Source organism: Trichosurus vulpecula, chromosome 8 (genome assembly GCF_011100635.1).
Source record: "Trichosurus vulpecula isolate mTriVul1 chromosome 8, mTriVul1.pri, whole genome shotgun sequence".
NCBI lineage: Eukaryota > Metazoa > Chordata > Mammalia > Diprotodontia > Phalangeridae > Trichosurus > Trichosurus vulpecula.
Genome location: NC_050580.1, coordinates 265,801,733 through 265,828,688, shown reverse-complemented (window position 1 = coordinate 265,828,688; position 26,956 = coordinate 265,801,733). Strand labels below are relative to the sequence as shown.

The following is a 26,956-nucleotide window of genomic DNA, read 5'->3' as shown; positions in this document are numbered from 1 at the left end:
TCTGTAAAATGTGCTGGAGAAAGAAATGGCAAACCATTCCAGTGTCTGCCAAGAAAGCCCCAAAGGGGGTCACTGATAGTCAGACACAACTGAAACTAAAAGGCTGAACAAGAAATCTTCACATAAGGCCCTCTCTGGGCTGCACACAGAACTAATTTTAAAATGTCGTACCTGTTTTTGTTGGTTTTTAGTTAAATATTTTCCAATTACATTTTAATCTGGGGGTGCTTGGGAGTGTTTCGGGCTACATGTGGCTCATGGACTTTGTGTCTGACCCCTTTGATGTAGATTATACATAAAAACTTCATGAAAATGCTAATTGTTACGATTATAAATGTCAGGCTTTACCTGTCATGTCCTCTGATTACCACAGAACTTCTCTTTTAGTTGGCCACTGGGAGAGGATATAAAAATTGAGTTCTTAGCTTGGAACAATCACTGTAATCAGGTCGGTGGAGCTGTCCATCAGCACTGTCTCCAACTACTCTCACTTGCTTTTCAGCAGACACCCATTTAAAGTACAGAAAAAATGAAAATTCTTTTCAAGAACTTTGGGTTATCAGTTACTGACTCAGGCTCACATCAGTATTATCCTTGATTTCCTCACTCTCGCTGCACATCCAGCTCTTGGGACAACTTCCATTTTTTTCTTCTCATCCCCAAAGTATCCTTTCTAGGCTAATTTTCCCTACAGGATTTCAGGACATGGCATTTCACCCTTCTTCTGAACCCTGCAGTCTGCTTTCCAGATGTCCAGAGTGTGCTGATGCTGTTTTCCCTAACCTCCTCTGCCTTGAGTCTCCCTCCATGAAACGTCTTCCATCCATCTCTTCAATAACCCGGCTGCCACCTTCAGAATTCAGGACCTCATTATCTTTCTCAGACTATACTGCAACAGCCTCCCTTTTCCAGCCTGTCCTTCTCAGAGCTACTTAAATAATCTTCCTAAGATCCAAGTCTGGCTATATCACTCAAAAAACATAATACTTCAAAGATAAAAGAAATTCTTCAGCATGGCCAACCTGTAGTTCTCTCCATATTCACCTTTATTACACAGAATCATTGCCTTCCATGCACTTTACGTTCAAGCCAAATTAAACTAGCTTTTCTAGAATCTGCTATTCCTTCTCCTGTCACTCTGCATACGTTGTCCCCTCCTACCTCAAAATGAATTCCTTCTTCTTCCAGGCTGAGCTCAAGTGTCATCGTCTGTGATTCATCTCCTTAGTTGTTACTATTTTCTTCCTTTACCAATTATACTCTGTTTATCTGTACCTATGTTATATTTTACCAATAAACCCTGCGTTCCCTGCCCACAGGAGAGCAAATAAACACCTATGAGGAAGCTTTAAAGCAGCCACAGTGGGTGATGAGGTGAGCAAATTAAGTAAAGTCCATAACCACAATGTATTTAAACAGAATCTTTTCTTTAAAGACATTTTTCATATACAACAGAGATAACATGGCTTTAAAGGTTTATTTCTGAAATATTTTTAAATCAGTATACATTATATTAAGTACAGTATTCTGTTAAAAATTATCAAATTAATGGAACGATATAAGTTTCAATGCTATGACAGACAAGTTATTGACAGGGAGGCATCTGGCTCTTCTGACTTTTTTTACACTTTGTCCAAGCTCCAAGTGGATTCAGGTATTGAGGTTCTTCTGGGCTACTTCTGTCCAAGTAAGGACAGCTTGGGAGAAAACAAACCAGCAGTCTATTAGTCATTTTAAAGTCTTGGTTTCATCACTAAAACAATGAGTAGAAAAAATGAGTTTAAATCCCCAATCTCACCATAAATTATATACCAGTGTTGTTTACTACTGTTCATTTAGAGAACATATAGCACAGTACCTATAGTCATAAAAAATGTCATTCTATTCAAATTCAGATTATGAAAAGGGCAATCTTCAGACTAGGAAATAAAGAAATAAGCATTTATTAAGTATATACTAGGTGGGAAGCCCTTATGTTGAACACTTTTACAGAGATTGCCTTTAATTCTCACAACTCTGAGAGGAAGGTCCCATTATTATCATCAAAGGTAGAAAGGGGCTAGTTAGGTGACTTTCCCAGAGTCATACTGCTAGAAAATGTCTGAGGCCTGATTTGAAACTCAAGTCTTCTTGACTCCAGGCCTAGTACTCTAACCATTGTACCTCCTAGCTAAAAATATTCACACAAATTCAAGGTGAAAGTGTATAGATTTGCACTGTGTGAAAACATACTTTTCTTTATTCATCTTGAATTTAGTTTTGAATATGACTCAATGTTTGAGTATGAATAGCCACTGGTCTTCCCTGATCAGTCATGTCAGTAACTCAGGCATACTTTAGAAAGGCAAAATTCTTAGCAAATAAGCACTAAAGATGTGGTGAAACCCAGCAGGGAGGAGTCATTCAGAAATGTAAGCTTCAGCGGGCCCATTATCTTGCAATGCAACCTTTAGGAAGAAACAACTTTCTCAGGGATGAGTTTGCTCAGAAGTAAAATATAGAGGGCAGAATGGCAAGCTTGGTAAAGTCAGAAACGTAAGCACCTCACCAACAGAAACAACGAAACAGAAATCTGCCTAGCTTACCTCAAATCCCAGAGTCTGTTACTATCAATATAACTATGTACTTTAGTTTCTTTCAGTCAACCCAGCTGAACAAGTCCTTAAAAAAGGGTGGTAGTCTGATAACTAAGTTAGAAAATTAGCTGCAGCATAAAACTTTACCTGTTTTATAAACTGCGAAGCATTGAAAAGCTCGCTGCAGCCATATAAGACATGTTTGCCTTGTTTGCCCTACGAAAAAGAGAACAGTCAAGGAGAGCTCAGATAATATGAAGAACACACTTACCAAGAGGTATTTTATGCTACTGGTAATGAATTTCTCTTATATAGAAGACTAACTTCACGAGAGTTTTTAAAATAAAGAAAAGAAATCTAATTCTTATATGCACGTGTTTATTCCTAAAGCTGGATGTAATTTAAGAATTTTCATAAAAGATTACCTAGTTTAAATCTTTCATCTGACATATGATGAAACTCAGGCTCAGAGAAGGTGAAATGTTTTACCTATGTTCAGGAAATCTGGTCTGGGGTCTCTGTTCTTTTACTGTTGCTTCCCAATTAAAGAACACCCAAATGGTAAGTAAAGCAGATTCAGTATTTTTCCCAAGGGGGAGAACTATATTTCATTTTATTTGGGCATACAATTAGTTTATCTTATTATTAACTCACACATGCTAAAATTTGGGAATTAACTTATAGCTACAATAACTCATTTACAATTTTGAGATCAACATATAAAAGTAGGTATTTATTTGAATAAAGTTTTAGGACCTGGTTGCATTCAAAGGTAGAATTTACATATTAAATTATCAATGATACCTTTTCTTAGTCTTTACATTCAGATAATATTTTTGGTGATTTCACTAATGGCCTTTGTGAGAACTCAGATGCTCCACTACAAAACTCTAAAATTTCCTTTGGGTCTTTTATGGAAGTGTTCTGATAATTTCTCAGGCATCGCTGGAAAGAGCATGAGCAATCAGGCTTCTTTGGACTTGAAAATATTTATCGTGTCCCTCATCAAAACGAGATTATTGATAAAGAGGGATCTGGTTCTCTGGGAGGTTTATAAAGCACTTTACAAATATTTTCTTGTTTCATCCTCATAACCTTGGGACATTTGACAGATGAGGGGGGAGATGCTGGGGAAAAAGGGGAGAGATTAAGTGACTTGCCCAGCGTCATGGAGCTGGGAAGTGTCTGACAACACATTTGATCCTCCCTTACTTCTGGCTCTACTTTCAAAATGCTCAGTGACATTACGCAGTATCACTTAACCTCTCTGGGGGCTAAGTTTCTTCACCTGCAAAGCGGAGCTTAGAGTAGTTTATCTTTAAGGACACTTCCAGCTCCAACACTCTATGTTCTAGTCCATCCAGAAGTAGGAATAAAACGATGGCTTACAATATAACACAAAGGAGAGCAGCACTTTTACTTCCAGGGAAGGTCATGGAAAATCTACAATCCACAGACTGCACTAATTGTGTCTAAAAAGTAAAAATGCGGCACACGCGATTATAGACTATTTTCTTAATTATGTGGTGTGTACTTACAGAATATGATACTTTGCACAAACCAGATTTGTTTAAAGCCAATTCAGGTAAATAAATGCACATGTGTACTCACACCCAGAAAGCAGAGGAAAAACTGGCATTACTCAGGTTTTCCAGAAGCATTAAGCTACTGATGTTCCATTATGGCTTCAGCAAGCCACACTAAAGTTCGGCAGTATTACCTACCACAAACCTTTGTTTGTTGTCCATTTTGATTATAAGATTTTGCTACTTGGAGGTTGGTAATTCTTACCATGTAAGGCTGATTCACCAAGATATTCAAAGGTTTTGAGGAGTTAGGAAGTTGGTAGAGGAGGGAGTCTCAGAGAGCTAAACTAAAGCACTCTCTAAAGAGCTGTTCCATACAGAGGGACAAAAACACCATTTGTGCAATGCTTTCCTTCTGTTACCACTGTCTTTTCTAATGTCACCTGTGTCCATTTTCCTGCTACCTCTCTCTTCTTGACCATTCTTGAATAGGTGAAAACCAGTTAGTATCCCTCACCCCCATTTTTCGGGGGGGGGGCGGGGATATTTGGTGATAAAGGGATCCTTGGGAATTGCAAGATTTTTAAAAACCTGAGAACTTATTCAGGACTATGAAATGACTAAGTAAAATAAAAATGACTAAAATATACCTTTATGTAGTCAACAAGATTTTGATATTCAATGTAGTTGCCTCCTCCTACTACAAAAACAATTGCCTGGAATGTAAACATAAAATAAAAAGTAAGTTAAATAGAATGTATGCATTGAGAGCAGGGCTATGAAACAAAACCGAGACTACACTAAGATTGACTTGACATGTTACCAAATTGGAATGCTAATGCAAGGGTTACCTATTAATATAAGAATGCATCTAGTACCATTTAATGATTAAGTGGACTTTAACTATAATTTCCTATAAAAAATACAATGAAGTTTGAATTTTTAGAAACTAAAGGAAAAAATTATTATAGTCTGCAATTAGCTAACAGCAAATAATGAGTTCTCTCCACTGAAGCCTTATCATGGTGTGGAGGTGACTAGAAGCTAGAAAGGATTCAACATAGGCGTGGCGATGGACCATAAGTGTGCTATCTTGGGACCAAATCAGCCATGCTGTTTAACGCAGCATCATCATCACGGTGCTATCAACTCATGAAGATCTAAAGATCCTAAAGGTATGGAAGTATAACAGAGTGTAGAGAATAAATATTTATAATCAACAAAACCTGTTCTACTCAAGTAAACAATAAGCTTACATTCATATTTCTAAGTTTGTTTTTTTAGAATGCATTTTAAAATGTAAACCTATTTTTTGGGTAGAGAAAAAAGAACCTTGTAGTTTACTACAACATATTTATTTTCACAAAAAAAAGTGGTTAAAATCTCTTTACAAATGTTTATTATACAATTTTATAAAGAGGCTTTTCTTCAGCCCCTCCCTTCCCTTTATAAAACTCCTACAAAAATAATCTCAAGAACCCTGTTTTCTAGTGTTTTCATTAATGCCTTAGTAAGATTTAGAACACTGAGAATGACTGTTTGTAAATAAAGCATACAACAAAATGTAATTACATTAATGTGTCTTATGACAGATCCGACCACTGATCAAATCCTTTTGCTTCTTCTACTATGACTGTTTGTAAATAAAGCATACAACAAAATGTAATTACATTAATGTGTCTTATGACAGATCCGACCACTGATCAAATCCTTTTGCTTCTTCTACTATTCTTAATTCTACATGACTTACCTCCTGGAATGGATTTTTGTTTCTTGGAACTGAGCTGGAAAAAAAAAAAAAGACAGCGGAGTAAATCTTCCTTGTGGTTTTTAGAACTGACAAAACAAACACTTAATAAACATTTATTGATTGAATTCATTTTTTACTTTCCTTTTACTGTATAGTCTGGAAATATGTAAGTCAGAACCTGGATTTATTCTTCAGGGATATCTTAACATATTATGAAAGTTTTAAAAAATACCACATTTTTGTTAAAGAACTGGAAACAAAGTATATTCTATCAACTGGGAAGCAGCTAACATATTGTGGTGTATGAGTGAATGAAAAAGCTGCATTAAATGGTTACTTCATGCCAAGCATTGTGCTAAACACTGGGGATACAAATACAAAAGAGATAGTCTCTACACATTCCACTGGCAAAGTCAACACACGTATGTAGAGGAATAGAGGTCGTGAAAGTCTTTGATGATTTATCTTAGGTCACCACTAGTACAAAAATCATTATTAAGTAATATACTGCAGTTTAATTATACCCAGCATGTCCTTCCACTCTCTACTGGATAACCTACAGTGCTAAGCCTTCTGATGCATAGCCTGTGAACCAGGCTATAAAATGAACTTTCATCATACACCACCTGCACTGGGAGGCAGGGGCTATTACTATCATTTCACAATTTAAGAACCTAAGGTTAAGTGCCTTGCTGCCAGGGTTATACAGCTCGTAAGTGTCTGAGGTCTATTCTGAACTTGTAGCTTCCTGACTCCATCTACTGGACCAGCAGCTGTTTGTATGAACAAGTGTCCCATAAAACCATGCTCAGTGAGTGTGGTGAGTACATGATGACCCAATCCCATCTACTCCTTTATCCACCTCTCTGGGAACACAGAAATCATGTTCCCATTCAGCAACCAATGTGTCTTCTGGTTTCCTTTATTATAAGACTGAATATGGATGCCGTTTTTCTGGTGATGTTCTAAGGATGTACTGAACACTGTGGTCTAAGATTCAAAATTATGGGGGGAATGTAAACATAAGGAGTATAATCAAGGAAAAGGAGATGGGTCAGAGTTAAGGACACCGGAGGGGCAGCCTGAAGGTTTCACTAGTAACCTAGAAAAATGAAAAGATGCAAAGGCAAGCCGCCTTTATGGAAAGGAATGGATAGTCTTTGACCGAAATTGAGAGAGGGAATATCTATACTGATGAAAACATAATTCCGTCACGGTATTAAAAATAAAGTAAAATGATTTTTAAAAAAATCTTGAAAAATTCAGATTTTTATGTCAAATGTAGCTTACCTGTCACTGCCTCGTAGCATTTTGGGATCAAAATATCTGTAGTCGTCAGTCTCCTATTAATAAGATGGAACTTTATTAAAGCAATGCATCAAATGGACAAAGCATACATATTCTAACAAACACAGGTCTACAGTTTCCATCTGTAATTGCTAAGCAAAGTATTTCTAATTAAAAAAGAAAAGCCTACTTCAAAGAGTATTTGAAACTGATACTACTAAGAAGCAATGTGTTGTGGTGGCCAGAGCTTTGGACTAGGAGGGACACAGGACAGATACTATTCCTAGAATGACCTTGAGAATGTCTTGTGACTTCAACTTCCTCTTCTAAAAAGGAAGGGGACTGACAATCATCTCATAGAGTCCTATGACCACAGAGTTAGAGGCCATCTAGTTCAGTCCCCTTATTTTACTGATGAGGTTAACAAGCACAGTGAGTTACCCAAGTCACACAGGTAGTAAGTAGCAGCTAGATCTGAACTCAAGATTTGTGATGACAATGCTTTCTCCAAGGCACCACCCTTCTCTAAGGTTCTAATCAATTCTAAAATTTTACTATGATTTTAATTAAAATTTGTGATTTGCTACTATCATAGAAACAAAATGCAGTTCAAATTTTCTAATATCAAATGATGAAATTCTTACATCTACATAAAATATTGATTCTGTGGAAAGTGTATAAGATGTTTTCACCAACATACTAACAAAATATTTATTTTTTGAACTATGAATTTTGTAAGAGAAAATTTTATTTCAATACTCATGTTCCATTTGGATGAGGAAATTACTTGATATTAAATTTCTTTTGCCTTTAAAAGAGAATTGGATATATTTGGAATTAGTTCATACACTTCACCTGTAAATTACAGTATTTTCCCCAGCTCCTCTCAGTCCTAGATTTAGTTACCAGAGTTCTTTGGCACTCCCTGCCTCCAAACACTTCCCTAATCACCTCCCTGTGTCGTCCCTCTGCTTTCCCTGATTTCCTCAAGTTCAGCGTTGTCAGCACAGCTCAAGCTGAATTCATAATGGACCCCCTTGTCATTGAGATTATAGGGGCTGCCTAAACTATGGGCCTGACACTAGTGACTCCACGGGGTTCACGGTCAAAGGATAGCATGAGAGTAAAAAGAAAAGTCAGAGTGGAATGGCACTTAAAGGTAAAATGATTTTCAACCCTCTTATTTTATAGACAAGGGAACTGAGACCAAGCGTAAGCTAGGATTAGAACACAAGTCTCTTGATTTCTAGTCCAAAGCTCTTTTCACTACACAATGAGAGTCCTTCTCTCCACTTCCTTTGGAGAACTTTTCCCAGGGGTATCAAGAACATGTCATGTAGTCCCCCCTCAGTAGACTGTGAACACGTTAAGGGTGAGGGGACTGCCTTTGTCTGGGTCTCAGTATATAAGACACAGTTACCCTATACTTGGTGAACTGAATAGGCCTGAATGTATTGGCAAGAAAACTGTAGCTTTGAGAGAGCACAGCTTTAAATGAAGGGAAAGATTGGACCAGATAATCTTTCACGTTCTGTTCAGTTCTAATATTCTACATTAATATGACAGCTAAGCTCCAGCTAATGCTGAGCTGTGTTTAATGTAGAATACTATGGTACAACCAAAGGCTCTGGATCGTCCCTCAGAGTTTATCACAACAAGATCTGACCCACAACCTAACTCAGGGCTGTACAACCTTAGGTTTTTATTGAAATGATAGACAATATATTTTGATTTGCCATTTTAGTGAGAGCTCTGTGGTAGCCTGGCTTCATTTACTAAAGCATTTATGTAAATTTCTATGCATAAATCACACTGCGGCCACATTTTGGACAGCCTCGATCTAACTGAAAAGAAGAAAGTGGTGAAGCATAGCAGAAATCAGTAAAAAAATTCTTGAAGTATAAAGAGGGCAAGCAGTACCATCATCTCACAAAAAGACACCAAAAACTCATACAATTCTGTCATTTAAAACAGCCAATGAAACAAAATAATCAATTTTCATCAGTTATTCCAACATTTTTCATCATTATGATGACACAGCACATGGTAATTGGGATCTTTAACAAAAATGAAAAATAGGCCCATTATTTCCTTAAAGATTCTAATACCTGCTGTCTGCCTTCTTTCGGTGTTATTCTGATTTCTAATTTGCATGGCATTAAGGCATAACTGAATTTCATGCTTTATCAAACAAATCATTAACAGCTCTTCCTATAAGGCAAACATTAATACTACTATCTACATTGATGCTGTATTTTATAGGATCTCCCTCTACATTAATTATAGTATTTGATGCTTAAAACAACCCCATGAGGTAGGAAAGTCACGTAGCATCCTTATTTTAAAAATAAGAAAACGGAACCCTTTTTATGTCTTCAGCTCTTCTAGCAAAAATAGGACATGTAGCAACTAATGTGTGACTGCAGCAAGTGTTTGTCAATTTTCCTAGTAGCTCACTAATGCCTGACTTTGGAATAATTATTACTAGGATTTATATATCCAAGTGAGTGAAAACTTTGGTGGGAAGTTATGGCTACACACTTATTACAAAGATTTTGCCATTACTCAAAATATTTTTGTTACCAACTCTCTAGCGGTCAAAAAAATGTTCTCAGAAGAAAAGCACAATCGAAATAAATGTACATTTTATTCAAGGGATGATTTTATAGGGGGACTATTTTAAAAAGAACATGTGGCTCTGCCATAACCAGCTGTGTGACCCTGTGTGGGTCATGCCATGTTTCTGATCCTTACTTTCTTCAATTAGAAAATGAGATATGGTCCTGCAGGTTATTTTCCAGCCCTGATATCCTAAGGTCTATAAGGTCTTTCATGTTGTGGTTAAAAAAAAAAAGCCACAGTTACTGTATTATAATCAAAGCGTATAGACTGCAAGGACATCATCACAAAGGCGGCACATCTGCAATTTGGAATAAGAGGGCCTTGGCTCAAATCTCAGGGTGACCATCAGGAGGTCACATAATCCCTTGTCCTGAGCATCCTCGCCTAAAAATAAGGATGATGGATGGTATGAGAACCCTTCCAGCTCTACTTCCATGCTCCCATGAAAAGCAGTATTAGATAAATACACTTTGCTTACTTTTCCAAGACCTGTCAGGGTGTATGATGCTTAAACTGGGTTAAGACCAAACAACAAGCAGTCAAGCATCTACCCAGCATGTATTAGACACTAGGGATATAGAGGCAAAATTGCATATATTGCAATAAATCTGCTGTCAAGAAGATCACATTCTGTCAGGGAAATAACATCTACACATAAGTAAATACAAAATAATTGGAGGGAGGCATAAAGACAATACAGATGGCTGGAGGCGAGGAGTGAGTGCATTCCAGGCACGGAGCAAAGCCTGTGAAAAGGCAGTATATGCAGAACACCAGAACAGCAAGTGAACCACTCTGGGTGGCAGATAGAGGCTATGAAGGAAATAATGTGTAAAAAGCCTAGAATGGCAGGCTGGAACTAGATTATAAAGGGAGATCTTTAAATCCAAAGAATTTGTTTTATCCTAGAAGCAATGTGGAGCTTCAAGAGATGCCTGCAGAATGGCACCCCTTGAATGTGACAGGAAATCGGATAGCACTATATGCACGTAAGTTTCTCTAAAAGACTTTCTATTATATACCTAGTTTTTCAAAGTTCTCTCTGCTAATTGTTTTGTTTTAAGGTCAATTATCCAATGCTATCACCTCTTATTTTAGATAATGTGTGTTGAAAAGAAGGTAAGTCATGCAGTTAAGAGGAAGGAACAACACAGCGACAACCCAAAAGAAGCCCAAGAAAAATGATCTAGGAAGACCTCCAGCATGTTGGGTAAATCATCTACGGTGGATTTATGAAGACAAAACAAGAATTACGCAGCACGAGAAGGCACAGACGGGCTGCAATCTGTACCCTTGGGAATGAGGTCACTAATGCAGTAAAGTATAATATTAGATATAGTTTGATTTTTTCACAAATGTGTAATTATGCCATTACACAGCACTCACAGGATTTGACTTCATTTCCATGAGACTATCTAGAATGCGAGTAACTGGTAGATTCTGTGGAAGATAAAAAGGATTTTGTTAAATTATTGGGATAGCAAGATAATTTTTTAAAAAAAATCACAAAACATGATGGTTATGTTACCCTAGGTTCATTCCATAAGACTCTTTGGGTAGCGACACGGTAACTGACCATAACATGTGAATAGGCATACAGATCATTGAAAAATTGATACTTGTTTTTCATCTAAATATATTCCAAGTTATACCATTCAGTTTTACCTTAAAAAAACAAAACAAAAACAAAACACTGCTAGCAAAATCTCACATAAAAGCTCTCTTTAGTGCTTAAGTATTCAAGATCAGGCCAGTAATGTCTTTCTAAATCACAAGTTTAAAGTATCTCGTTTGGTTAAATGTAAGGACCATACATACTGTATAAGTTTAATGCTATGGTGCTTGATTTTTATTAAATAACTATTGTGGACATTTAAAATTTATTCCCTACTGAGGTGGTGTTTTTCTTTGCTTTGAACTGGCATTTCCTTTGGGTGCACTGTACAGGATGTTCTGGAAATAAGTTTACCATCTTTGAGATTTTCTACAACAAAATCTGAACACTCAGAAGAACTGAGTAGATAACAAACATAACAATCTGAGTCAGAGGCCTTTAGTTTTCTTATGTCATAAAACATTTTGCTTTTACTGAAATCAAATGCCAATGAAGAAATGATGCTTTGTCCAGATAGAGAATGTGTGTTTTCTTTTTCAAGATCAGTAAATAAAAAAACTTCTGAGATCATCCCAGGCAAATACAGTTAAAGCTCTTTGGTTACCTGCTGATATTTTTATTGGCTAGGAACTTGGTAAATAAACATGGGCATCAAATCTTCAAGCTGATTGCATGTATTTCCAGAGCTGTAGTTGCTAAAGTGTAGCATTCTGCACCATATATTTTAAGGATTAAACATCTGTCCCTACACTGTAAAATTCACAAAACCATTTTAGGTGAACTTTCTGAAGCACATTCTAGTTAAGACCTACTCCATTAAGAGCTACCATATTCAGAGGAGGCATAACTTAAATGTACTATGCTGTACATCAGGGCTGTCCAAAATGTGGCCGCAGTGCGATTCACGTGGCCTGCCTACAAGCATAGAAATTTACATAAATGCTTCAGTAAACGAAGCAGAGCTCTCACCAAAATGGCAAATCAAACTATATTGTCTACTGTTTCAATAAAAACCTAAGGTTGGACAGCCCTGCTGTACACAGAGGAAGAACAAAATAATTTGATGTTACGACTTCACATGTCATTAACACCTACGCAATACTGAATCAGAATTGTCAAATTAATAGCGACTCGGTAGAAGTACATGGTTGTGTATGTGTGTGCCCATAATCTTTCCTTTCATCTATCTTTCCTGGCACTTCAGAATCAATAGATGATAGTTAGCCTGGTCACAATGAGGAAGGTCACTGATCTTAATAACCAAGCTGGGCCTGTTATTTATGCCTTCCTTCTGATTATACGAACGATGAAAATCTGACTATAACACATAAACAGTGCACTTTGCTATTTACTAGTTATCCGAAATATGCCTTACTGCCTGGCACAGTGCATGCCTGCTGGCAGCCTAGAATATGATTTAATAATCCCTAGATGTAACTGTGCCACCACTTACTGTAATCTTAAAATACCCAAAATTCGCAGGCATATGTTTCTTTTAAGGAGATGTCTATGATGAATTCATTATAAAATACATTTAAAATTATATTGTACAAACTACAATTTTCTAATAACATTTTTGAGAGGTATGTGGCAGTTATGTCCACTTTAAAATAAACTGGTTCAAGTGAATACCAAAAAGCAATAGAATTCCAGGATTGCAATTTCATATCTAATTGTACAACATATCTCGCAGAATTCTTTCCTTCTTTTTACCACGGTGAGACAGTATAAATAAGAATGATCCTTGCCCTCATGGAAGCTGTGTACCTGACTGTTATTACACACATGGGAAATGTTCTTTTCACTAATTTTCACCCCACTAACACATATTTTTAAAGAAAAGAAATTGCTTCTTTGTAGGGTTTCAAGGGTACCTGTGAACAGAATGAGGCAGCATTACAATTCTGACCACATCGTAAGAGCACCTTCCTTAAAGGCTTGTAACATAAAATTTAATAGCTACATTTGACGATACTTGCCTGATGTCTTCATATCCCCCTTTGGGAAACTTTATATTTAATTATATTAATTATCTTTCATGCAAAAACAATTTCTTCAAGGTAAAAGAGGAACCCAGATTGTGAAAAGCAGATCTTAAGCTAACTGCAATGTTCAAATACCTATTCTGAATATATTTCAACAGTCTGTTGCAGTTAAGTGACAAAACGTACAAAATCAAAACATTATTTAAGTGCTTAAATGGAAAAAGGGAAAGTACTGGTTTTACTACTGGTGTTCTACTTTCAAGTCTATTCAAGAGTCTTCAAAACCCTGACTTACCATTTACCCATGCAAATTCTGACATCAATATTAATTTCAAATAAACAACAAAAATAAAGATTTACCAGACATTTTCAGAAGTGATAATTTTGGTACACTTTTATTCCCTCAAAGGATAAAATTTGAAAGTATTTAAATATTTCACATATTTTAAGAAATACATGAAATTGCCCTTTACCCACTGTTGATTAGGTATAACTAAAAGCTACTTACTAGTCTAGCAACAAAGGTCACCTGGGTATTTAGTATGAAAAAATATATATTTAGCAAAAGAATTAAGTAAAAATAATTTAATAGCCCCAAAGAATTTATATGCCCTTAAAAGAGCTCATAGACATTTAAAACAAATTATTTTTTTTGGTTTAATATCACCTATAATTCCCAATGTACTTCTTCCCTTTTCTTAAGACTTAAAAAAAAATTTAGCAACACTAAACACTATATCAAAAAAGGTCAGCATTATAAGCCCTACTGAATCAAACAATCAATCAATTAATTACTTATTGAGCACCTACTACATTCCTGACACTGTACTTGCCACTGTAAAATACTACAAATGAAATACCACATATGAAACAGTCCCTACTCTCAAGCAGCTTATACTTCATTGGATAAGATAACACATAAAAGCATATACAGAATAAATATAGAGAACAAATAGTATTAAATACAAGGTAGCTTGAGAGAAACAGCACTAGGTGTTGAGGTGATCAGGAAAGGCTTAATGTCCCAGGTAGTCTTTAAACAGCATCTTCAAAGAATTGAGGGATTCTATAAAGCGGAAGTATGTGTAAGTGCAATCCAGGCATTGGGGATGGTGACTGCAAAGGCAAGGGATGGGAATGTCATTTGCAAAAAACAAAAAAAAAACAAAAAAAACCCAAAAAAACAAAAAAAAAAACAGTTCGGTGAGCACATGCTGCTGGAAAAATGGCACCAAAAGATTTGCTTGACACAGGATTGCCACAAACTTTCAATATACTGTAAAAAGTGCAATATTCGCAAAGCACAATAAATCAAAGTTTAAGTGTGTATGCCTAGCAGTATAGGATCTCTTGCTCAAAGGGTAAGGACATTTTTCATGTTCTTTGCATAATTTCAAATTATTTTTAAATTAAAAAATTTTTGGTTACGTTTTAAGTTCCAACTTCTTCCCTTCTTCCCCAACCTGCCCTAGAGAAGGCAGCCATTACCATTACACACACAGGAGCACACACACAAAATCCTACTATGCATATTTCTCTTTATCAGTTCTTTCTCTGGAGGTGGATAGCACCTTCCTTCACTGGCCCTTTGTAGATGATCTGAGTATTTATGCATAATTCCAAATGGAAGAGCGTGTATTTTTTTAAAAAGTGACACTGTCACACACTATAGTTCTCATGGACTCTATGTAATGCTGAAGCTTCTGCTGAATCAGAACACTTTGCTAATTTCTCCGCCATCTGAGGGAGTACATTATTTCTTTTAAAAGATGGGAATGAACACTTCAGGAAATTCTCTCCAAAAAACCCATGTGTTCTGGAAAAATAAAAGCTGTATGCCTTTAATCATTAGCTGAAATATCTTGCAGCAGCAAACAAAAAAGCAGAGAAAAGACACACGGAGGGAAATTTTCTTGGGTTAACAAAAACTGCACCATCCCAGGAATCTTTGTAGTCACAAAAGAAATGATAATAGTTATCAGTGGACTTTAATCAGATGAGAAAATATGCTGCCCTCCCCCCCACCGGCCTCCTTTCAAATCCAAAGAAAATGAAGATCTTTGTCTTTAGATATCTTTATAGACATTCCACCTTTATTATCATTTTTAAATTATACTAACTTTGTAATATAGTGGTGGGTAACTGTCTAAAACTAGTATCTAAGAGAGGAAGCAGGAGTGAGAGAATTTGGATCTAAAAATAAAATTTAAAGAAAATAAACCCCCAGCATTTGGGTGAAACTAACAGACGCAATTTGAGAATACAAGTTGGAAAGCTAGGTTCATTGTTACGTCTATATATCTATATACGCTCTATAAAGCGTCACCTTCTTAAATAAGGAAAACACAAGATATAAATTTGAAGTACGAGAGATTATTTCATCTCAAGAAAAATAATATTAGAAGAAATCTGCCAAAATTTTTAACAAGTTTTATGACCTTAGTCACTGGAAAAGTTGAGATAATAACATTAGCCTTGTGTGCAACAGGTTATTCTCTAAAAAAATGAAATCTCGTGGCATGGTTTTTTGTTGTTACTGCTGTTCAATCTTTCCAGTAGCATCTGACTCTGCGACCCCATCTGGGGTTTTCTTGGCAAAGACACTGAAATACTGGGCCACTTCCTTCTCCAGCTCATTTTACAGATGAAGAGCTGAGGTAAACAGGGTTAAATGGCTTGCCCAGGGTCATAGAGCTAGCGGACTCAGAAGATGAATCTTCCTGACTCCAGGCCTGGCGGTGCGGTACTGTTCTTTACTCAGCAGTCAGACTAACGTCATGCTTGTCCATTCCCTCATCAACCACTGAAAAAAATGACTTTCAAAAAGAACATGAAACTCAATCTACGGTTACTTACTTCTACATCATTTTTTACTTTCCAAGTTTGAACTGATGACATCCTGCTATTAAGGATGTTGCTGCGATAGCAACAGTGAAGAGATAAGCAAGAGTTCCTACTATCTTGGCTCTCAGAACGATTGTATATCTAAAAATACAGGCCTCCTAGAAGGGGGTGCTTAGTTTGGAACCAATGTTAGTACTCCTGTAGTCCGAGCAACCAAATAAAGACTAAGATGAGAAGGATACGGCAGCCGTGACATAAAAGCAGAAAGAATGCCAAAGGAGTCTTCAGTGACACTAAAGCAGGAAGCACAGCTTTTGGACATTTTAAAACTGAAGTTCATGACAGTGAATAAAGTAGAATGATATCACACTCTTAACGACAATAAAAACTACATCAACGAGACTGACGGCTGAGGAAAAACAGAAGACGTTCAGATACCTATGTTATTACATGGAAGGTAGTAACTACCACAAATATTCTGCACAGGATTACAGGACCAAAAAAGAAAGACAATGAATATGGGAACATCTCTACTTTTGGATCTGTAAAGAAAAAATGAAGATAGGTAGTTTAATGTCAGAATGAACAAGGTTGAGTACTCGATACCAACCAAAGGAATTTGCACAAATCTCTATGGTCACAGCAGGTCTAACATTTAAGTGTTAACATCTTTTAACTGAAAGAATTATTTTGGCAAACAAATCTGAGTGAAACAGAAGGCTTTCAAATTATGCACCTCATTGTACTACATTATTCATCACCACATTCTTGCAAAATTATCCTCATATAAATATCTTCTAAAGCTGTTAATATCATTCAAGATTTTATGTGACAGCTGATATCTACGATGCTCACGCTGCCCATAAAAAGACAGCATTAAAAACCCTTCTTAGTTTACTAGAAAAAGCAAAGTCTAACAAACATGGTTAATCCTACATAATTTCATGCCCCACTGCCTTATTCAGCTTAGAGTTTAAAAAGTTCACATGCATAGAAAAAGAACTTTTAAAAACCCAGAATGTTTTAGAAACCAAAAACTGATCCCAGCATAACTTAATATATCAGTAGTTTTCACTCCCGAAATATACCTGTGGTGGAAATGTTTATCTTATTCAACAAAAAACCAAAAGATGAAAGCAGTAGGGTGGCATTATATATGAAGAACACCGACATGGATGAGAAACGCCAGGAACCAGAGTGGGCAATGCTTGATTAGCGTTATGAAGAAAGAAGCGGAGGTAACAGAAAGTATGCTACAGACCGTTTGGACAGGCGAAGGAAATAGATGAAGAAGGCAGCTAAGCAGCACAATGAATAGCATGCAGGGCCTGGAGTCCTGAGGACTTGAGTTCAAATTCAGCCTCAGATACTTCTTAGGAATGTGACCCTAGGGAAGTCATTACACCTGTTTGCCTCAGTTTCCTCAATTATAAAATGGGCCATAATAACAGCACCTAGCCTGAAGGGTTATCGTGAGGAGCACAGTGCCTGGCATACAACAGGTGCTTAATAAATGTTTGTTTCCTTCCCTTCTCCCACTCGAGAAACAGATCACATCAATATAGTGATCCACCACAATTGCAAATTCACCTCCGGAGAAAAAACAGACCTCAGAGTGCAGAAAGGAAATCAAAATGTTTCATTCTTAATTTTCCTTGATTTTTTGGTGAACATGGCTAATGCAGAAACATGTTTTCCATGATTTCGCATTTATAAGATGGGCATCATATTCCTTGCCTTCTCTATGGGTGGGGGAAAGGGTAGAGGGCGGGAGAGAACTTTGAACTGCAAATTAAAACTAAAAAAAGAGAAAGATCACAAACCAAGCATGAAGTTTGTTAGTGTTATGATAGTAACTACAGGGGTGAAACCAAGCATCCTGACATTTGCAAGGGTTTTCTAGCTTTCTCTGTGCCAAAATCAAATTCTTAGTGACTTAGTGATAATTTTATTCTTCAAAAGGTGAAGGAAACACACTAATACACTGCTGGTGGAGCGATTAAATGGTATAATCATTTTGGAAAGCAAACTGAGATCATGCAAAAAAGTGACTAAAATGTCCATACCCTTTTTGAACAAGACACTCCATTCCTGGGTTTATTATCCCAAGGAATCCATCAATAGAAAGAAAGTCTCTATATACTCCCAAATATTTAGAGCAGCATTTTTTGGGATAACTAAGAATTGGAAACAAAGCAGAGGCCCATCAATTGGGAAACAGCTAAATAAATTGTAGTACATGTTATCTATTGGAGTGTGACTGCGTGTGATGAACATAAAGAAGCATGAACACAGAAGAGAACGAACTGAAGCAGAGTAAAGTAAGCAGAGCCAAGAAAACAATATACAATAACAGTAATATAGACAGAAAACACAATTACACACCAAAAAAAAAATCAAAATGAAATGTAACAAAATTAAAAAGATTAAACAAGACTCAGAAGAAGATATTAGAAGATGCCCCCAATCTACACCTTCATGGAGATGGGAGGTGCTACACACTGCACAAGTTATTGGACTTTTTTAATGTACTGATCAATTGTGCCGACTTTTTTTCCTCTCTAAGAAATACTCTTTGTCATATAGGGTGGCTCTCTGGGAAGGCTAACGAAAGGGATACCTGGATAACTATGGCAATGTAAGATACAGAAAATATCAATAAAAACTTACGTTCAAGAAAAGAAAAAGGAAATAAAGAGTTCTTCCTAGAGTCACTGGATTCCAACCAACAAAGAAGAAATGATGGTAGACAGTGAGCATGTGATCTCTGAATTCACGATAAAGAAGGGCAGATAAACCAGGGAGTTTTATCACACTACCCAGATTTTGCAAAGACATACTTCAAAGAACACTGTATTAGATTGCTTCAGTTTTGGACATATTACGTTCGAGGTAACTGTAAATACTGGATTAGAGTTCAAGGGAGATAACATATCTGAATATATAGATCTGGGAATCATATGAATAAGGGAGACCCAAGTATGTTTGTAGGCTGGGGAAAGGAGGTTATAGAGAGGGGAAAATTCATGATATTGAATAAAGCAAATGCCTTGAGGTGAGAAACAAGAGATGAAGGGTCCAAGTAAATGAGCTAGCCTTGGGTAGCAGACAAACCTCATCTTCTGAGACTGGAAAAAAAGGATGGTAAAGATAGGGGTTTAGATGTGCAGTGGAGGGAAATCAGGGAGCTCCTAATTCATTTAAGAAATAATTACTGAAAACTTGCATGCAAAATATTATGGAAAAAGACATGTACTCAAGGGACTTAAAATCTAATCTAGTAGGGGAGGCAATATGTGCATGTACACAAATATTTATTGTACAAGGTAACATATGGAATCTCTGACTCATAAGAGCCTTTCCTACTCTCCCCACTGTTCCTCAATTCAGAACATGTTGGGCATAATTCCCCCAGTTATTTATCTTCTCTTACACAAGGAAAGGGGAGAAAGATGGAGAGGAAAAGAGAAAGACAGAGATACCACAAAAGTTACTGTGGCCCAGGGGTATTCCCTTAGCCTTATAACTACCCCAGCCCCACCTCCCTCCCCCACCTCTTCTTGGATGCTAATATCTTTCTGACATCCAAGAATGTCAGAGAATGCATTTTCCCACAAAACTGATGATTTCAAATAGTGGTCATATTAACTAACTAACTAAAATAGTACCATTCTTGAGTAATATACTTGAAGTATATTTTGGTTTATACAGACTTTTGTGAGCTGGTCTGGGAACCTAAACATTTATAGCACTCTTTCGATGACAAAAAATCATGTTACAAGTTACAAACAACTGACTTACAATGGACCGTTAAGTAATTATAGTACAAAGCAGCAAACTCACAGAAGCAATTTAATAATGCAAACTTAGAAAAGGTAGGTGGTGAGTGAGTGTATAGTACAATTTGGGGAGGAGGGGAGGAAAGCTTATTTTACTTCACTTTGGTTTGAAAACAAATCAACTTATTAAAACTGAGTTCAAATTTGCCCAACTATTTGTGTTTATTATGCAATATCCTACTTTCATTAAAAATCAGTGTGGCATAGTAGAAGAGCTGACCTTGAAGCTATGAAGACCTGGTCCTGCCTCTAACACATACTGGCTATATATCTTGAGTTAAGTAACAATCTTTCAGTGCTCTATGCAACTCTCTTGAACTATAAATTGCACAGAAGGTACTGATCTTCACTGGCAGAGGGATTTCTCTATACTAATGAAATCACAGATGGAAGCCCTTCCTCTATTGCCCCGCCTAAAAATTTTACTTACTTGTTGTTTCAATACTAAGTTCTTCACTCCTTCCATCACAAACTGTGACCCTGTGTTCATGACCCGGGATAAGAGACTGGAGGCAGGAATGCGAAAATAGATTACTAAATACAAATGACTTTTACAGCTTCTCAACAACCACCTTCATTTTCATAGAATATGAATAGTAGCAGCCTCTGTTTTCATAGATTTATGTAATTTTGTTGACCATTATAATAATATTCACATTTTATTTGCTGGTCAATAATCATTAACAAAATAGCTAGCATGACGAACTGTCATTAAAATATTTTATCTTTTAGGTATTTTCCAATCTGAAGGGATTTCCTTTGCTCTTTTCCTTTATTCTTCATGCTGAGATACAACTCTAAAGAAAGTATTTCAATACCTTGCTTTTGCTACTTAAGTAAAACAAAATGCAGGAAGATGTTGAAAATAAACACATCTTTTCACACATCATTTTGGATTTGTCATCTGAACTTAAATGTTCAGTCCACTCTTATAATGAATGGCGCATGGCTGCTGCATCTCAGCTTGAATTCTTAATTGCTATATATTAAATTTTCAAAAGCAGTCATATTGTTGAAACACTCATCATTCTTAGAAAATTTCATTCAATTATGCTACAAAGTATTCTTCCTAATAATATGTACTATCTGAATTATCTGTCAAAATAAAAAAATTATGAAGTATCATGATAGATTAAATAGCAGTTTTTGAAGGATATAACCATTAGCAGGTATACAAAATGTTCTAACATATCTTATAAAAACTGTTCACTTACATTTTTCAAAATTAGAATTTGAAGTACTACAAAATCATTGTTATTTGTGACTCCCAAATGAAACTTACCATATTCTGCTGTGTTTTAATAACTGTTTATAACAACACAGACATTTATCAATCTTTGGTAAAGAGTTTTACTACAGCATCATGATAAGAGTTGGCGGGGGGGGGGGGTGGGGGGGGTGGAGAAAGAGTACTTTCTCCCTTTGGCAACTCCCAAAAGGCTGAGGACCTGGACGCTGGTGGTCAGGCTGTCCCCTACTAGCAGGACTGCATCTTTGGCAGGATTCTCCTCTGGCTTTCCCAACAAATGAATGTGCCTCGGCTATAGTTTAATCATATTTCTGCATGGTTAACTGAAGCAAGAGGAGTTAGATAATCATTAAAAAAAAGTTACTTACCCCATTGGTTTAGTGGCGGTATTTCCATAGCTGGTTGGAGCTGAAGCCATCTTGGCAAAAGCCCTGTGAAATGACAACGTGAAAATAAAGGCTGATCGTAAAACTGGCTTTGAGAGTCATGTTACTGTAACTGTGCTTAAGAATATTACTTTTGACTTTCAAACATTCTAAAATGTGCTGGCTTAAGAGAACAGGGAGCCTTCAATGATTAAGGATATTATGAGTAAAGCATTTAGTAAACTGAAAAGCATTATGTAAATTTCGGTCATCATCATCATCATTACTACAATTATTCTAAAGGCAGGGTGATACTGGGTAGAGTGATGAACTTCGGAGTCAGAAAGATGTGGGTTCAAGTCCTCCCTCTGACACTCACTGTATCACTCCTGGCAAGTCACTTAACCTCGAAAGGAAACAGGCGACTTTCTAAGCCTCATCTACTACGCAAACACATTGTCATCTGTCTTGGTAGAGAAAGCTCCCACCGCAATAAAGTCTTATTCAACTTTTTTTTAGGCCAAGTACCAAAAAAGGATACGGGGATGTGGTGGGAAGACCACTCACCTGGAAGTCAAGAGACCCTTACTTGGTTGGTGGTCATACGAGAGGAGGAGACAGACATGAGCAATGCTGTGAAGGCGTATTTGAAAAGATGTGCTAACTGATTAGATGTGTATTACAAGTTTAAACTAAGAAATGTTATGAAGTAGTTATTCAAGGGGGTAAATAATAGTACAGAAAAAGTTGGAAGATGGGGGAGAGAGCACTGAAGAGGAATTGGAGCTGTCTAGGTGTTTACTACTTTAACTAATGTTATGAGGCACTGGGAGCAGAAAGGCCAAGGAAGAGAGTTCTGTCTCAACATCTAAACAGTGCTCTGCTCCATCATATTAAATGATACCTCTCAAGTGATCAATTTAGAGGAGAGGTTAAAAAAGACTTACTTCCATTGTTTGATATATTGCAAGGGAGTGAGGTTGCATCCTGCTTCGGTCAGAGCCTTTTTGTATTGTTCCAAATCAGCCTGGAATCGTAAAAAGGAACATATCAAGTAAACAACTGTAAACTCTTCCATATGTCAATTAACAGAAAAAACATCTCTTTATTATAAATCAATTAAATCAGAAAATCTGACCAGTGGCTGTAACTTTAAATTCCCCGAGATCCCATCAACTCTTGGCCCATCTCCAGAAGTATTTTGGGCTTTGCACCCTAGAAGGCTCCTTCCCTTTGTGGGTTCTGGAACATATCAAGGTCTGGCGGTGATGTCTTATGGATTTATCGTTAATAGTTATATTTTACTAATAATTTGTTTATAATATATTTGACAAATGGAAAGACTCATAAACCATGTCTTACGCAGGCAGCTAAAATAAAACGAAAAGGTTAAATTCTCTTTGAATCAAGTTAAAAAATTCAAGACCTTTTGAATTAAAAATAATAAAGCTTTTGTTCTTGGTACATTGTTTTACATAGCCTATTTTAGAAAATATAGATATAACTAAATTAATAAGAAATTCTTATTAAGGCAAAATGAATTTCATTTACATTAAAATTTAAGAGGTATGTTTATAGAGAAAAATATTTTGGTCACAAGCAAAATACTGCATCTGGTTTATTACCATTATACCTCAAGTTTCTAAAATGAAGAAAGCTATAAAGAAAAATAAATGAGGCATTCTACAAGCCTTGTACTAGCTCTTTGGGGCCCGAGAAAATTGCCTACTGCTGCACGCAGGATCAACCCCGCCCCCCCCCCCCCAGTCAAAATGGCAGCTTATTTAAACTGCAAGAGAAGTGAACAACTATAAAATGGCTGAGGACAGGAATCACTCCCAAATGCTTCTTGCTCTTTTATAAGGTAACACTGCTCATAATTATCCATCACCCTCTTTTTTTAAGCTTGTCCAAATGAGTTTTTATTTTAAAATATACTGTCCTTGCCTTTGTACTGCAAGGAAATGAAGTGTCTGCTGACTGAGATGGCTTTCTCTTCTAATTTCACCTCACCGTTGTGGTAGTTAATTTATACTAGTTAAACTTTTTTAGGAAATGGTGAAAATCTGAAAGAACAAGGTTTTTGTTCTTTTAACACCCATTTTTCATTTCTGTGTGTGTCAACAGCTTACTTAAATAAGTTAGTGATTGCTGCCTCACCATATCATCTCTTTTTTCTTCTAATTTGTTATTGGTTTTTATCTCTGATCTAACTAGTCAGAAGTTTGACTACATACAGACAACTGATTCGAAAGTGAGTACTGTAACAGTAACCAGCTGTTTTCTACCTGTTACAATATGTAATTAATTTTTGTCATGTTAATTAGTACTTAAAACATTCCCAGCTTATCAAATATCTTCCTGAAGAAAGTATTCATGAGAAACAGGTGTGAGACTTGTCTTTATGATCTTTACGAAGCCTTTGGCCTTTCTTGTTTCTTACTCCTGAACCAACATTTCCAATATGTAACTTGGAAGATCTTACTGAGCTCTTAATAGAATTTCTTAACCTCTTCATTCTCTGCAACAAATGTTGCCCTTACACTTCAATTACTTTCATAGTGAGCTTTTTGAAAATATGTATCATGAGCTTGTGACAGGAGAGGACAAAGTATGTCCTGAAATAACACACCCATTCTACATTTTAAGGATAAATGGGAGGTGAAATTAAGAAGGGTTCACAAATGTTCCTTCTCAAGTGCAAAAGAAAGAATTCAAACTCTGTAAATTTTTTTCTAATGATTTTATTTTTTATATTTTTTAACAGTTTGGCTTTAGATATTTTTTTAACCCTCAAAACAAAGACATAAGATTCAAAGCCAATACATAAAATAAAACACATCCTTAAAAATGCCAGGATAATCTGTCTTTAAAAGAGATCAATAAAATACCCACAATATTTAAATAGAAATATGGAAATAGAAAACTACTTAGAGTATTAAACTAGTCTTATAGAATTATATGAATTACCTGAAGTGAAACTGATAATTTTTAAAATAAGACCTAAGAGATATTATGGTAGAAAGTTTAGTAATAGTTGTGATTGATATATTCTTTTAACATAAGTATTAATTCACCTATAATCACTAAAGGAGCTTACTTAGATATGGCTAAATAGATGAACAAATCTAATGATGCCAAATTTCAAGTTTTCATGCTTATCAATTTTCATAAAGTTTTTTTAAGGGGAAGGAAATAATCACTCCCAGATTTTTTTTAAAATTCATTTTGAACTTAAATACAAAAAGATAAAGAAGGGGGGGGGGAGGCATTTCCATGTACACAGCACAACACAAAAAGAGGGTTTAATATAAAAGAATGAATTTCCATTTCACACTGTTTAAAAAAACAACTGTGTAATAAATACTCCCCATTTTCAAAGCTACCCTGCTTTTCTGTGCTTCCTTCTAAGTTTTCTTTTGATTTCTGCTATGCACTTTTTTTCTCCCTCCCCCTCCCTGCCCCGTCCCGTCCCAAAGAAGGACACAAATATGTTTGTCTTTTTATTAATTCTTTATCTGCATATGGATAATGTCTTCCTTCAAAGTTCCTCTGTAGTTGATTTGAGTATTTATAATACCAAAAATGACTGAGTCATTCAAAGTTGTTCTTAGAACAATACTGCTGTTACTGTGTACAACATTCTGTGGATTCTGCTCATTTCACTTTTCATTATTTCATGCAAGAATTTACATAGTTTTCTAAAATCAACCAACACATCATTTCTTATAGCACAGTAGTATTCCATCCCAATCATACACCACAACTTATTTAGCCATTTTTCCAATTGACAGGCATCCCCTTCAATTTTCAGTTCTTTGCTACCACAAAGAGAGCTGCTATAAATATTTTAGAACATATAAGTTCTTTTCCTTTTTCCCTAATCACCTTGGGAAACAGACCCAGTAGTAATATTGCTTGGTCAGAGAGTATCCAAAGTTGTATACCTCTTTGAGCATAATTCCAGACTGCTCTCCAAAATGATTGGACCAGTTCACAGTTCCACCAAACAGTGAATTAGTGTCCCAGTTTTTCCACATCACATCCAACACTTGTAGCTTTCCCCTTCTATCATTTTAGCCAATCTGCTAGGTATAAGGTGATACCTCAAAGTTTTTAAATTTGCATTTCTCTACTCCATAGTGATTTAGAGCATTTTTTCATGAGAATATATATACATACACATATATATATACATATATGTACACACACACACACACATATATGTATATACACACACACATATATATGCTTTGATTTCTGCATCAAAAAACTACCTGTTCCTATCCTTTGACCATGTATCAATTGGGGAATGACTCGTATACTTTATAAATTTGACAAAGTTCTTTATATATTTGAGATGTAAGAGACACAGTCTATAAAAAGAGCCACTACCTAAAAAAATTATCTGAGATACTGCCTATAAAAATTTCCCTCCAACTTTGCTTTCCTTCTAATCTTGACTAATTTAATGTAATTAAAGTTATCCATTTAATACCTCACAGTGCTCTCTCTAACGCAGTTTATTCATAAATTGTTCTGCTTTAAGTCTGATAGGTAATATGTTTCATGTCCTTCTAGTTTTCTCAAGATATCTCCTTTTATACCTAGGTCATGTAAACATTTTGACCTTATCTTGGTAAATTGTGTAAGACTGGTTTATGTCCAATTTCTGCCAGACTGCTTTCCAGCTTTCCCTACAATTTTTTTTCTTTACCAAATAATGAATTCTTATAAAAAAATTCTTATCCCAAACACAAGATTACTATAATCATTTGCTACTGTGTATTCTATATTCACTCTGTTCCACTGATCTACCTTTCTATTTCTTAGCTGGTACCAGATAGTTTTGTAAATACTCCCTTATATGGTATAGTTTAAGAGCTAGTACTGCTAAACCTCCTTCCTTTATATACTTTTTCATTAATTCCTTTGATAGTCTTGACCTTTGTTCATCCAAATGAGTTCTACATTATTTTTTCTAGCTCAGTAAATTGTATTTTTGGTAATTGGGATGGCATTAAAGAGATTAGGTAGAACTGCCATTTTATTATATTGGCTCTGCCCACCCATGAACAATGAGTATTTCTCAATTATTTAAATCTGACTTTATCTGCACAAACAATTATTTTATAACTATGTTCATATAGTTCTCAGGTTTGTTTTCTTAGGTATACTCCCAGGTATCTTATTCTATCTATAGTTATTTTAAGTGAAGTATCTCTTACTATCTCTTCTTTCAGAGTTTTGCTATTGATATATAGAAATGCTGATGATTTATAAGGGTTTATTTTAGAT

At 35.9% G+C, this 26,956-nt stretch overlaps 1 protein-coding gene across 3 annotated transcripts in view; it reads right to left on the bottom strand.

The window, feature by feature from the left end:
- Positions 1-1,458: 1,458 nt before the first annotated feature.
- The window catches only part of SCFD1 (sec1 family domain containing 1), a 118,224-nt gene continuing 92,726 nt past the window's right edge, over positions 1,459-26,956 (bottom strand). For all 3 annotated transcript variants that reach the window (XM_036735083.1, XM_036735085.1, XM_036735084.1), the window contains 9 exons: positions 22,606-22,685; positions 21,662-21,724; positions 20,475-20,550; positions 11,148-11,201; positions 7,143-7,195; positions 5,853-5,886; positions 4,753-4,818; positions 2,724-2,792; positions 1,459-1,697 (listed from right to left, as the gene is read on the bottom strand). In XM_036735083.1, the coding sequence (XP_036590978.1) occupies positions 1,674-1,697; positions 2,724-2,792; positions 4,753-4,818; positions 5,853-5,886; positions 7,143-7,195; positions 11,148-11,201; positions 20,475-20,550; positions 21,662-21,724; positions 22,606-22,685 (519 nt within the window). In that variant the 3' untranslated portion in view covers positions 1,459-1,673. The remainder of the gene's footprint in view (positions 1,698-2,723; positions 2,793-4,752; positions 4,819-5,852; positions 5,887-7,142; positions 7,196-11,147; positions 11,202-20,474; positions 20,551-21,661; positions 21,725-22,605; positions 22,686-26,956) is intronic.